An 11,987-nucleotide genomic window follows, 5' to 3' on the forward strand; every position below is an offset into this window, starting at 1 on the left:
TCTCAGCGGTCCACCCACGCCCCTTTCCAACCCCACCCCTCCCACCTGGCCAGATTCCCGCGGGAGCCAGAGCTCATGGCGGCGGACGCCTGGTGAGTGGGGGCTCAGCCGCTGGCCAAGCTGCCTTCTTTGGCAGGGTTTTTCTCTTGTCTTCTGATAAGCTCCACCCCAGCCAGGAGCCCCCGCATCTTCAGGGTTCAAAAGGTCGCCTCCAGGTTGCCTCCACACCCCTCTGGATTGAATCTGCGTGCTGTACACCCCTCACACAGGAGGTGGGGCTGGGGACACGGGCGGCCAGGGAGACGCGAGGACCAGGGGCAGCCGGGCCTCGGGACTGTTCTCAGCGCACACAGTGAGCGGTCGTGTCCCAGCCCCAGGAGTGGGGGGTCCTGTCCCAGCCCCAGGAGTGAGGGGTCCTGTCCCAGCTCCAGGAGTGGGGGGTCCTGTCCCAGCCCCAGAGGTGAGGGCCCTGTCCCATCCCTAGCAGTGAGGGTCCTGTCCCAGCCCCAGAGGTGAGGGCCCTGTCCCATCCCTAGCAGTGGGGGTCCTGTCCCAGCCCCAGCAGTGGGGGTCCTGTCCCAGCCCCAGCAGTGGGGGTCCTGTCCCAGCCCCAGCAGTGGGGGTCCTGTCCCAGCCCAGCAGTGGGGGGTCCTATCCCAGCCCAGCAGTGGGGGTCCTGTCCCAGCCCAGCAGTGGGGGTCCTGTCCCAGCCCCAGCAGTGGGGGGTCCTGTCCCAGCCCTAGCAGTGAGGGTCCTGTCCCAGCCCAGCAGTGGGGGTCCTGTCCCAGCCCCAGCAGTGGGGGGTCCTGTCCCAGCCCAGCAGTGGGGGGTCCTGTCCCAGCCCCAGCAGTGGGGGTCCTGTCCCAGCCCTAGCAATGAGGGTCCTGTCCCAGCCCAGCAGTGGGGGTTCTGTCCCAGCCCAGCAGTGGGGGGTCCTGTCCCAGCCCTAGCAATGAGGGTCCTGTCCCAGCCCCAGCAGTGGGGGTCCTGTCCCAGCCCTAGCAGTGGGGGGTCCTGTCCCAGCCCAGCAGTGGGGGGTCCTGTCCCAGCCCCCAGGAAAAGGAAGATGTCCTTCCCAAAGCACCGAGGGCAGGACCCCCGGGGGGCGTGGCCTGGTCAGAAGTGGCACCTGCAGCCGGGTCTCGGGGTGGGGAGCACTGCCCAGCCCTGCTCCCCTTGCGAGCCCCAGCTGCCTGGGGCGGGAGGGGGCAGGAGGGGCGCCAGAGCTGGGCTCTCATCCCAGGCTCACAGCTGGATGAACATCTGCCCAGCACGGAGCAGCTTACCGAGAGCTTTCATGCAGCCCGGGGCGGGGGCAGGGGGAGAGGGGAGCCTTGGTCCCATTTTACAGCCAGGGCCAACAAGGCTCAGAGAGGTTCATGCGCCTGCTGTGGCCTGGAGCGTGCACGCCTTCCCCCATGCAGAGGCATCACAGACCTGGGAGAGTGGGGGACCCCCTGCCATGTCCCTCTGGGCGGCTGGGCTCTGCGGCTGTGGGTCAGCTGCTTTCACCCCCAGTCCTCGGGGGCCAGCGGGGGCCTCCTCGTGGTCCCAGGCCCACAGGTCAGGCACCTCCCTCTGTGCGTCTCCTACCACGGTCTGTAGACACCGGCACCATCGTGGCTGGGACTTAGCGATTCATAAACAGCTTTACTGACGCAGAAAATGCTCCCTTGTAAAGCGCACATTCGGGGTTTTTCCGTACCTTCCATGTCGTGCCATCATCACCACCATCTAACACCAGAACATCTCCGTCACAGCCAAAGGGAAACCCCGCACCCATCCACAGCCCCTCGCCCTGCCCCGGGCCCCTGGCAACCAGCAACGCACCTGCTGTCCCCGTGGATGTCCCTATCCCGACGCGGCTCCTACAGCCGTGTCCCTTCGTGCCGGGACACCTCACGCCACGGCGGGTGTCGCTGCCTCGCCTCCTGCCGTGCCGGGTGATACGGCCTGGCACACAGACAGCCTCTGCGTATTCGCTGGCTGCTTTGCTTTGCGGCTGCTGCGATGCTCCGTGAACACCGGTGTGGACGCCGCTGTGGGCTTCGGTTCCCTGGCATCTGGAGCCCAGAGCAGCCGCCCAGCTCCAGGCAGAGTGGCCCCAGGGCTGTGAAACCCCGGGCTTACCAGGTCCCAGGCCCTGCAGAGAGCACAGAGCGGCAGAAGCTTTGCCATGGGAACAGTCACCGTTCAGACGGGGGACAGACAGAGGTCCTCACACGAGGGTCTCCAAAAAGTTCACGGAAGCGCATGCCATGGCAGAACAGTGCGTGGAGTTAAATAAATGTTCTTGCACCTTTTAATTCTGTTTTTCACTTTTTTTTTAGTTTGGCAAGCAGGGAGACAGACAAAGAGAGAGCTCCCCTCTGCCAGTTCATCCCCCAGATGCCCGCAACAGCTGGGACTGGGCCAGGCTGAAGCTGGGAGCCAGGGATGCAACCCAGGTCTCCCCTTGCAAGACCAGAAGCCAAGGACTCGCGCCATCACCACTGCCTCTCCTTGACCACCTGGCCGTGGCCGGCAGCCGCTGCCCTGTCGGTCCTGGACTATCTCAGGTGTCATATGTGCCTTGGGCGCGGTGCAGACTCTGTGGCCGCCCCCTTCCCTGGCTCTCCCTCTCGGGTGCTTCCTCGGCCTTACGAGGCCTCTCGGCAGCCTGGAGGGGCCTGGCCTGCACTCCCCACCTCGCGCCACCCACCCTGCTGCAGGGGCATCCCCGCACCAGGTGGGAAGTCCCGGGCCGGTTCCCGGCACCCAGGAAGGCACGGAGCAAACGTGTGCTGGAGACTCGGCTCCCACCTCTGGTCCACTTCACCCTCTCCAGAGGCTGCTGACCCCTGCCCACTTCCCTCCCCGGGGCCCTCACCCAACAGGCCCTGCATGTTAGGTCTCGGCATACTCCAAGTTCACGGCTGAACCAGGGCACAGGTGAAACCTGGGGCCTGCCGCCTCCACGAAGATCGGCGTCACCAGCACAGGGAGCTGTCCGGTGGCCCTTGTCCAAGTTAGATGCACCCAACAGAAGCATACCCAGGGCAGGTGGGGGTCTGCCCCTCAGGCCGGCTCCCAGCAGCCTCAGATGTTGGTTGAGGGAATACTTGAGTGGAGGCCGTGCGTGGCCGAGAGGCAGAGCTACCAGCTCAGGTGGCAGGTGTCTGGCGGGATCTGGTTCCCTCGGACAAAGGCCAGCGTGGGGGGCAGGTGAATAAATCATGAGGGGCCTGGCTGGACAGGGGCAGGACAACTGGCCTCGTTCTGGGAGCCGAGGAGCCGCAGCTGGGTGGTGAGCAGCCAGGGGCACAGCTCGGGGCGTAGGAGGCTGCGGGGGGCTGGCGGGCCCACCTCCACCTTTTCTCCTGAGAAGGGAGAGGTCGTGGGTCAGCAGGACCCGGCTGGAGGTGGGGGCGGGGCACAGAGGCAACGTGGGGCTGCCATTCTAGAACCCTGGCGCTATCCTGGGAGGGGTGGAGGCTGCAACAGGAGGGTGAGGGAGCCCCAGGGAGACACAGGGTGTGAGCAGATCAGAGACACCACTGGGCAGAGGTGGAGATCAGAGGCGGCTGGAGTGAGGGGAGCAGGTGAAGCCGACTCTGAGACACCTGGGGTGGAGGGAGTGGGGGTGGGGGTGGGAGGTGGGGGTGCAGGAGCCGGGGAGCGGGAGAGCAGATGCTGGGGTGGCGGCCAGGAGTCTGGGTGTGCAGGAACGGTCAGTGGAGCCCAGGGGGCTCGGTGTGGCCCATGTGTGGGCTGGAGGGCGGCAGCATGGGGAAGAGAGGACTTCGGGAGAGGGGCTTTGCCAGGGCCATGGGGGGAGGGACCCAGAGAAGAGCAGCGGGGACCCTGGAGACCACACCTGCGGCTGCCCACAAAGCTGTCTTCCTACAGGACTGGGAGAGCGCAGCGGGGGGCCGGTCCCCATGGCCCTACCCCAGGGCCCGGCCGAGGGCAGCCTCCCCTCCGGTGAGACCAGCCCTTCGGAGGGTACTTCAGGGCCCAGCCAGGCCCCGGCCAGCCCCGCAGCCAGCAGGCGCCGGGCGCTCCTCCGGGAGCTCGAGGCCCAAGTGCAGGCGGCCTACGGGCAGGTAAAGGGGGCGGGGAAGAGACTGTCCCGGGCTGTGGGGACAAGAGGGGTGGCAGGGACCCTGCTGGGGGCCGCCGCAGTCCAGGGAGAGGACTCGGGACACCCTGTGGACAGGGGACCGGCAGCTGCGCCCCCCTTCAGCTCCCAGGGCACGGGCTGGAGCAGGCAGGGGGTGCCCGGGAACCCGCTGAGCCAGGCTGAGCCAGGGTCCCGCAGGGAGGTGCAGGGCTCCCTCAGGCAGGGCCGGGGTACCTCCCCTCTCCAAGGCCGGCTGTTCCAGGGAGAGGTGCCCGGCACCCGGCGCCGGCTTCTGAAGACTGGGAAGGATTAGGGGCAGCCATGAGGGGCGTGTGGAGCCCGGACGACCCCCAGGAGGAGGCGTGGGGAGGCTGTGCCTTCCAGGGGGCCCCAAGTGGCCCCCCTCACGGCAGTGATGCTCAGAGATAATCCCGGATTAGGACCCGGGCCCCCGGGGCCCAGGGCCCCCCGCCTGCCCACCCGCCCCCGATCTTGCCCACAAAACCCTAGGAAAATCCCCAGCAGTGCTCCCCGGCTCTTGCTGGGAGCGGCTGGGGGCTGGCGGCAGCCACCGCCTCCGCGCCCTGGGCTCCAGGCCTGGCATGGTTCAGGAGCCCATGGGGAACTGTGCCAAGCGGCCCCGGCGCCGGGGACCTAAGGTAGGCGGGGCGGCAGGCTGGGCCCGAGAGGCTCCGGCCAGAGTGCCGGCCAGGGGTCGGAGCAGGGGTGTGGCTGTGGGATGATGGGGTTGGAGATTCCCCCTCCCCATGTCCCCAACTCTGCCCTGTCCTGGTCTTGGCTCATACAGATCCCTGGGTCTCCCCCGCCGGGCTTGTGGGGACCCCAGCCCCCTGACCCCACAGTGGGCCTCACTCTGACAGCCAGCCGTGGCCTCAGGGACCTTGGCCGAGTCTGCCCGCTCCTCTGGGCCTTGGTTTGCCCAACGGAACCCTTAAGGGAGAGGCCTCTGCTCTGACCGCTGGTGGGTGAGGACCCCAAGCATCCTGGGCCCCTTCCCCACTGCCTGGCGCTGGGTTCCAAAGACAGGTGCTGCCGTGGAGAGGCGCTGGGGAGGGGCCGTGTGGCCACCGCGCCAGCTCACTGCCCCCTCTACTGCAGGACCCCTGGCAGTGGTCCGGCTCCCCGCCAGGGGGCTCCCACCCCGGGCCCGGGCCCAGTCCCGAGGATCAGGGGGGCGTCCCGGGCTACTCGGTGCTCGGCAGCCTGGTGGGGCCGGCCTGCATCTTCCTGCGGCCCAGCATCGCCGCCACGCAGCTCGTATGTACGGCCGCCGCCAGCCCTCGTCCCTGGGCTCTGCCCCTCCTGGAACAGCACGGAGAGGCTGGAGCAGGGACGCGCGATCAAAGGCACCGGACCCGGGGTGGGGGCAGCCAGGGGCCCTCAAACCCAGACAGCCCCAGGGAGGCAGCCAGGAAAGAGAGGCCAGGGGTCAGCGGCAGGGGCGGGCCTCCAAGATGGCCAGGGAGGGGAGAGGAGGGAGGGGGCAGGGCCCCCAGGAGAGGGGCCGAGGCTTTGGTTCTGTCTCAGCCCCAAAGGGAGCTCCCTGTGGTCAGGAAGAGGGGTGCGGGGGCCGGCGAGGCCGCAGGAGACCTGGCCGGTGGCAGCGAAGGGGCGAGCAGTGTCAGACAGACGCAGGCTTTGGGTGTCCAGGGTGGGGGAGGGGCACCCCCAGGGATGAGGGGGAGGGCTCCAGGGAGGCCCTAACCGTTCTGCGTGTGCCCCTCAGGACCGGGAGCTGCGGCCCGAGGAGATTGAAGGTACAGAGCTGGCGAGGAAAGCAGACGCCCCGGAGCGGGGGGCATGGGGCGGGGGGCACAGGGCGGGGGCCTCGGCAGTCCCCGGGCACAGCCAGGGGCGAGAGGGCTGCCAGAAGCAGCAAGTGGGGGCTGACAGGACACCCCCGCCCCCCGCCAGCTGTCGCTGCCTTGGTCGCGTTCACAGGCAGGCAGGTCATATCTGTTCCCCCACGGGCACTTCCTGGGTGCCAGGCTCAGGACTAGACTAGAGGTGGCCACGCCCCCTGGAGGTGGACGTCCATCACAAGTAGATGCTGCCAGGCGCGCTCCCAGCCTGGGCAAAGGGGCTGCAGGGGACACGTCACGGGGGAGGTGACAGAGAAGCGAAGCAGAGGGGAACGTTCCAGAAGGCAGGCTCCATGAGGTCAGGGATCTGCTTTCTCTGCCTTCCTCCCTCCTGCCCTCCTGCCCCCCCTTCCTTTTCTTAATCCTCGGTGCCAGAGCGCAGCCTGGCCCACGGCAGGTGCGCCTTAGACATTTGCCATGAGGACAACGAGAAGGGACAGCTTGTGCCAAGGCCCTGAGACGCCTGAGAGCCATGGATGTGTAGGGGGAGGCAATGATGGGGCCAAGGAGAGGAGGGTGGGCTGGTCCAGGCCAGGATCCCGGGGGGCCTAGGGGAAAGACTGACCCCACCCTGCCTGGCAGAGCTGCAGGTCGCCTTCCAGGAGTTCGACCGAGACCGGGACGGCTACATCGGCTACCGGGAGCTGGGTGCCTGCATGCGGACGCTGGGCTACATGCCCACGGAGATGGAGCTCATTGAGATCTCGCAGCAAATCAGTAGGTGCCTTGGGCCCGTGCCCACCCCCGGGGCCGCCCAGGCGCAGAGGTGCCCGCCCAGCTCGCCCCCAGGGCCCCCGCGGGCCCTCGGTCACCCTCACGGCAGGACATCTGCCTCCCAGAATCTCACCAGCCTTTGGGGGGGGGGGGGAGGACCACGATCCCATTTCACAGATGGGGAAACTGAGTCTCTGAATGGGTAGGCGGCTCGCTGAAGGCCGCCCAACCTTGCAGACAACAGAAACGCATGGGGGAACTTCCTAGGGGAAGCCCCAGGAAGTCTGAATGGTGCTGTTCCCCTCTCGCCCCTGGGTGACTCCGATTCCCACCAGGCACTGCGCCTGGCCCAGCCGGTGGGCACACTGGGAGGGAAGGGCCAGGTGCGGGGCCAGGGGCTGCCGGGCAGTGGTCTCTGATGGACGTGGCCCCAGGTGGCGGGAAGGTGGACTTTGAAGATTTCGTGGAGTTGATGGGCCCCAAGCTGCTGGCGGAGACGGCGGACATGATCGGGGTCAGGGAGCTCCGAGACGCCTTCCGGGAGGTGCGGCCGGGCGGGGATGGGGGGCAGGGGCGGGGCTGCCCTGTGTGACTCAGCCGGTGACCCCACGGCACGACCCCTGCCACCACAGTTCGACACCAACCGGGATGGCTGCATCAGCATAGGCGAGCTCCGGGCAGCCCTCAAGGCCCTGCTGGGCGAGCGGGTCAGCCAGCGGGAGGTGGACGAGATCCTGCGAGACGTGGACCTCAACGGCGACGGCCTGGTGGACTTTGAAGGTGCCTGTCGGGGAGGCCATGGGGGGCCCTGGGCGCCGGGAAGGTGCCTGTCGGGGAGGCCGTAGGGGGGCCCTGGGCGCCGGGAAGGTGCCTGTCGGGGAGGCCGTGGGGGGGCCCTGGGCGCCGGGAAGGTGCCCGCCAGGGGGGCCGAGGAGGCCGTGGGGGGCCCTGGGCGCCGGGAAGGTGCCTGTCGGGGAGGCCGTGGGGGGCCCTGGGCGCCGGGAAGGTGCCTGTCGGGGAGGCCGTGGGGGGCCCTGGGCGCCGGGAAGGTGCCTGCCAGGGAGGCCTTGGGGGGCCCTGGGTGCAGGAAGGTGCCTGCCAGGGGGGCCGAGGAGGCCATGGGGGGCCCTGGGTGCCGGGAAGGTGCCTGCCGGGGAGGCCTTGGGGGGGGCCCTGGGTGCAGGAAGGTGCCTGCCAGGGGGGCTGGGGAGGCCATGGGGGGGCCCTGGGCGCCGGGAAGGTGCCTGCCAGGGAGGCCTTGGGGGGCCCTGGGTGCAGGAAGGTGCCTGCCAGGGGGGCCGAGGAGGCCATGGGGGGCCCTGGGTGCCGGGAAGGTGCCTGCCGGGGAGGCCTTGGGGGGGGCCCTGGGTGCAGGAAGGTGCCTGCCAGGGGGGCTGGGGAGGCCATGGGGGGGCCCTGGGCGCCGGGAAGGTGCCCGCCAGGGGGGCCGAGGAGGCCGTGGGGGGCCCTGGGCGCCGGGAAGGTGCCTGCCAGGGGGGCCGAGGAGGCCATGGGGGGCCCTGGGCGCCGGGCTCCGGGTGCCGTGGGCTTTCCCTGTTAATGACCACCAAGAAGGGACTGTGTCCACCCTGTCGGTAGACAAAGAAGGGCTTTTCTCAGGAAAGCTTAGGTCTTAGCTAAAGGGGTCAGGTTTGAGCCTGGGCGGCTGATCCAGAACCGGACCGAGTCTTCCTGGATGGTGCCGGCCCATAGGGGAAAGCAAGGATCAGATGAGGCCAGGAAGCCGAGGAAATCAGCACCCAGGGACGTGTTCCCTACGTAAGCCCTAGATTGCAGGGGAGCGTCCCAGCAGCCCAGGCAGAGAAGAAAACAGGCTCCGTGGCAAGGTTATCATGACTGCGGTTCTCCGTAAGACAAAGCCCCCTTCTCCTGGCCCTGCCAGGCACAGTGACCCTCCCTCAGCCCAAGTCCTGCCCACCCCAAGGCTGCAGGATGCCCCCGTACCCCTAGTGGAGCAGACCTAAGACCCTGGCTTTGCCCTGGCAGAGTTTGTGCGGATGATGTCTCGCTGAGCGGGTGCCGAAGCTGGAGGCGGCACAGCAGGGTGGGATCCGAGAAGGCCGCCGTCCCCAGCCGACCCCTCCCCACACCGGGCGCAGCGCCCCCTGCCGGCCGTCTCGGCCCCTCCGCGGTGCAGCTCTGTTTCTGGGGCAATAAAAGTTATCTTCAGGTCTGGGAAGGTGGCCTTCGCCTCTCACTCGCCTACCCTCGAGGTCCCTAAAAGCCAAGGCCTGGGGCTGCCGTCGTGGGCCACCAGTGCCCTCGGCTGTGAGCCCCGGTCCGGCGGGGACCACCTCTTCTTCCTCGCTGGATCCTGAGTGCAGCTCCACCCGCAGACCAGCGTCTCCCAGGGCTCCGGGGTGTGGGGCCTGCCGCGTGGGCAATGCAGTGGCGGCTGGAGGAAGCCCCTGGCTGGGAGGCCTTCTCCCGAGCTTGCTTTGGGTGCTCGGCGCCCTTGGAGGGCACGGCTGAGTTGACGGGGGCTCGGGGGCTGGCCCTTTCCGGAGACCCCTCAGCACGGGGAGCGGAGACCCTCGGTGGGCCAGCCGAGGTCAGCCAAGGGGGTTGCGTCTGCTTGGAATCAGGTGTCTGCTGGTCCTGCCCGCCCCCTTTGTCTTTTTTTTTTTTTTAAGATTTTGGGTGCTGGCTGTGGCGTAGAAGGTAAAGTCACCGTCTGCGGTGCCGGCATCCCATATGCGTTCCGGTTCAAGCCCAGCTGCTCCACTTCCGATCCAGCTCTCTGCTAATGCACCTGGGAAAGCAGTGGAGGATGGCTTAAATCACTGGGCCCCAGCACCTGTGTGGGAGACCCAGAAGAAGCTCCTGGCTTCAGCCTGGCCCAGCTCCGGCCATTGTGGCCATCTGGGGAGCGAACCAGCGGATGGAAGACCTCTCTCTGTCTGTCACTCTGCCTTTCAAATTTATTTTTGTAATATGTTTATTTCTTTGAAAGGCAGAGCGTCGGAAAGAAGCCCTAGGCAAAGCCAGGAGCCCAGAACTCCATCCGGGTCTCCCGTGCAGGTGCAGCGACTCAAGTGTTTGAACCATTGTCTGCTGCTTCCCCGGGCACAAGAGCAGGGAGCCCGATGGGCAGCAGAGCAGCGGGCTCCCACTCTCGCCCACCTGTGCCCCACCAGCACCAGCCTCCCGGAGGACCCACCTCGCCCGGCGCCTCCTGCAGAGCCTGCCCCAGGCCCCTTTCCCAGCCTGGTACAGCGGACAGGGAGCGGTGTCTCCACCAGTGCCCACCGCGGTCACACCCCAGCTCAGGGCGGGGCGGGGGTCCCCAGTCATCAGGAACCTACTGCGGGCTGGGGGCCCCCAGGCAAGGCCCGGGCAGCTTCAATGCACCTGAACGTCCTGGGCTTGGGGGCAGCAGAGGGAGGCAAGGGCCGGGTGGGGGCGCTGCAGCCCCCGTAGGAGGCACATGGCCGTCCCTCTGGTCTGGTCACAGCTGCAGGGACAGCGTTTCCACGGCACTCCTAGAGAGGCCTCGACCTGCAAACCGAGGCCCGGCGTCTGAGGCTGGCTCTCCTCGCGAGCTGCCGCCCGACGCCGCTTGTCTTGCGCTTGGCCACGCTCCCGTTCAGGGACCGGCCTGGACCTCCCCCCCCCCCCCGGCTGCCCCCAGGCCAGCCCAGCCCCTTTTCCTGGCACAGAAGGTTCCAGAATCACCCAGTGCTGGCATAAAGTCACACACGGTTGGATGGAGGAAGGCGACACGGCACTGAAAACCCGCAGTGTGGAGCGGGGAGGGTGCCTCGTGCCGGGGCCACCCAGGAGGGCCACAGCCTCTCCCAACCCTGGCCGAGGCCCCCTCTGCGGCCCCCAGCTGCGGAGGGAGGGGACGAGCCCGGCCCGCGGCCTGCATGCGAGGTGCCAGGGCTGGCTGCAGCCACCTCAGCACCACTCGCCTGGCAGATCCCAATTAATCTTTAATCTTCAATTAGGCGCTCCCTGCTGCCAAGCCGGCCGGCCTGGGGATGAGGCTGAGCCTCCTGAGCCCCCCGGGCGGCTCGGGGAGCCCGCACAGATGGCACAGATGGCATTGCTGCCCGGGAAGAAGACCGTGGCCTCTCGGAGGCTGGGGGCCGCGGCGGACGCGAGCCAGGGAGAAGCAGAGGCTCGCTCACGGTCATGTCCACGCGCCTGCCCGGCCCCAGCCTGGTGGGCTGTGCAGGGGAGGCGGCAGGGGCACTGCGGGGTGGTTTTAGTTAGCCACACGGGCCCCCCTGCCCCCACCCCAGCTCTCACGCACACCCTGCTGGCGCACAGCACACCTGGTCCAGGGGCAGGGGCTGGGGCCAGGCGGGGAGCAGCAGGCGGGCAGGCCAGGACCACGGTGAGCCAGGAGCCCCTCACCCAGCTAACCGGGGCACCTGCTGCCCGGCAGCACCGACCGTCGCCACCAGAGCGGGCTGAGCCGTGAGAGCGGCTGCTTCCCAAGAGAAGCTTGGCCTCTAGAGCTTGCCATTAAATCCATGCCAAATCCTCCTGGATGGGGGCACAGACTCGGTGGCCTGGACCTCTCACGCCCCCGGGTGGCCAGCACCCACCTGGGGCGACACCCACTCACTATTTCACTGTGGCTTCAGAATTATGGTGGCGGCTGCCCAAAGAGGGTCCTGTCCAGTGCACACCCAGGAGTGGTCCCCTGTGTGTCAGTTGGCTCTGCAGAGAGCGGCGGCCCCAGGTTATCTGCGTGGAGCAGACAGATGCTGCGCGGCTCCCCGGGACACAGCCCTGCCCCGTGTGGTTCGATCGGTTTGGGGGGGGGATGGTTTTTGAATCGGGTTCTCGCTCTCTGGTGCGCCACCCAGCCCAGGTCACTGTGTAGATTTCCCGCCCCCATCCTAGGATCCAGCCGAGTCACCCGGGAGCCCTGATTCGCGTTCCTGGAGAAGAGCATGGAGACCCACATCCCGGCCCTGCACCAGGCTGCCTGGTGCTTCTGGGTGGGGGGACTGGTGCTGGCTCCCAGGCCCTGCTGGCTGAGATGGCGAGGGGCGTGTGTGTATACATAACAACCTCTATGTGCACGCTTAGGATGTGCATTTATAAACATTTTAAAAGATTTATTTACCTTCAAGGCAGTTACAGGGTTTGGCGCTGTGGCGTAGTTGGTAAAGCCGCTGCCTGCAGTGCCGGCATCCCTTCTGGGCACCATTTAGAGTCTCGGCTGCCCTACTTCTGACCCAGCTCTATGCTGTGGCCTGGAAAAGCAGCAAAAGGTGCCCAGGCCCCTGCACCCGCGTGGAAGACCTGGA

At 67.6% G+C, this 11,987-nt stretch overlaps 1 protein-coding gene across 3 annotated transcripts; it reads left to right on the forward strand.

Annotated features, from left to right (window-relative positions):
- Positions 1-3,920: 3,920 nt before the first annotated feature.
- On the forward strand, positions 3,921-8,732 carry CABP2 (calcium binding protein 2). 3 transcript variants are annotated; one of them, XM_062197727.1, is made up of 7 exons: positions 4,705-4,761; positions 5,222-5,380; positions 5,850-5,880; positions 6,568-6,702; positions 7,134-7,243; positions 7,332-7,479; positions 8,707-8,732. In XM_062197727.1, exons 1-7 carry the CDS (start codon positions 4,705-4,707, stop codon positions 8,730-8,732), a joined length of 666 nt encoding a protein of 221 aa, XP_062053711.1. The 3 variants fall into 3 exon arrangements, with proteins under 3 accessions (XP_062053712.1, XP_062053711.1, XP_062053713.1); XM_062197728.1 differs by lacking the exons at positions 4,705-4,761; positions 5,222-5,380 and adding an exon at positions 3,921-4,085; XM_062197729.1 differs by lacking the exon at positions 5,222-5,380.
- Positions 8,733-11,987: the final 3,255 nt, after the last annotated feature.

Source organism: Lepus europaeus, chromosome 7 (assembly GCF_033115175.1).
Source record: "Lepus europaeus isolate LE1 chromosome 7, mLepTim1.pri, whole genome shotgun sequence".
Taxonomy (NCBI): domain Eukaryota; kingdom Metazoa; phylum Chordata; class Mammalia; order Lagomorpha; family Leporidae; genus Lepus; species Lepus europaeus.

Excerpts from the sequence above, each read along its gene's own strand:
- CABP2 (XM_062197727.1), top strand. The coding sequence starts at position 4,705 with ATGGTTCAGGAGCCCATGGGGAACTGTGCCAAGCGGCCCCGGCGCCGG. Across the intron at positions 6,703-7,133 it reads TGAGATCTCGCAGCAAATCA|GTGGCGGGAAGGTGGACTTT; the intron begins GTAGGTGCCTTG and ends ACGTGGCCCCAG. Across the intron at positions 7,480-8,706 it reads CGGCCTGGTGGACTTTGAAG|AGTTTGTGCGGATGATGTCT; the intron begins GTGCCTGTCGGG and ends TTGCCCTGGCAG.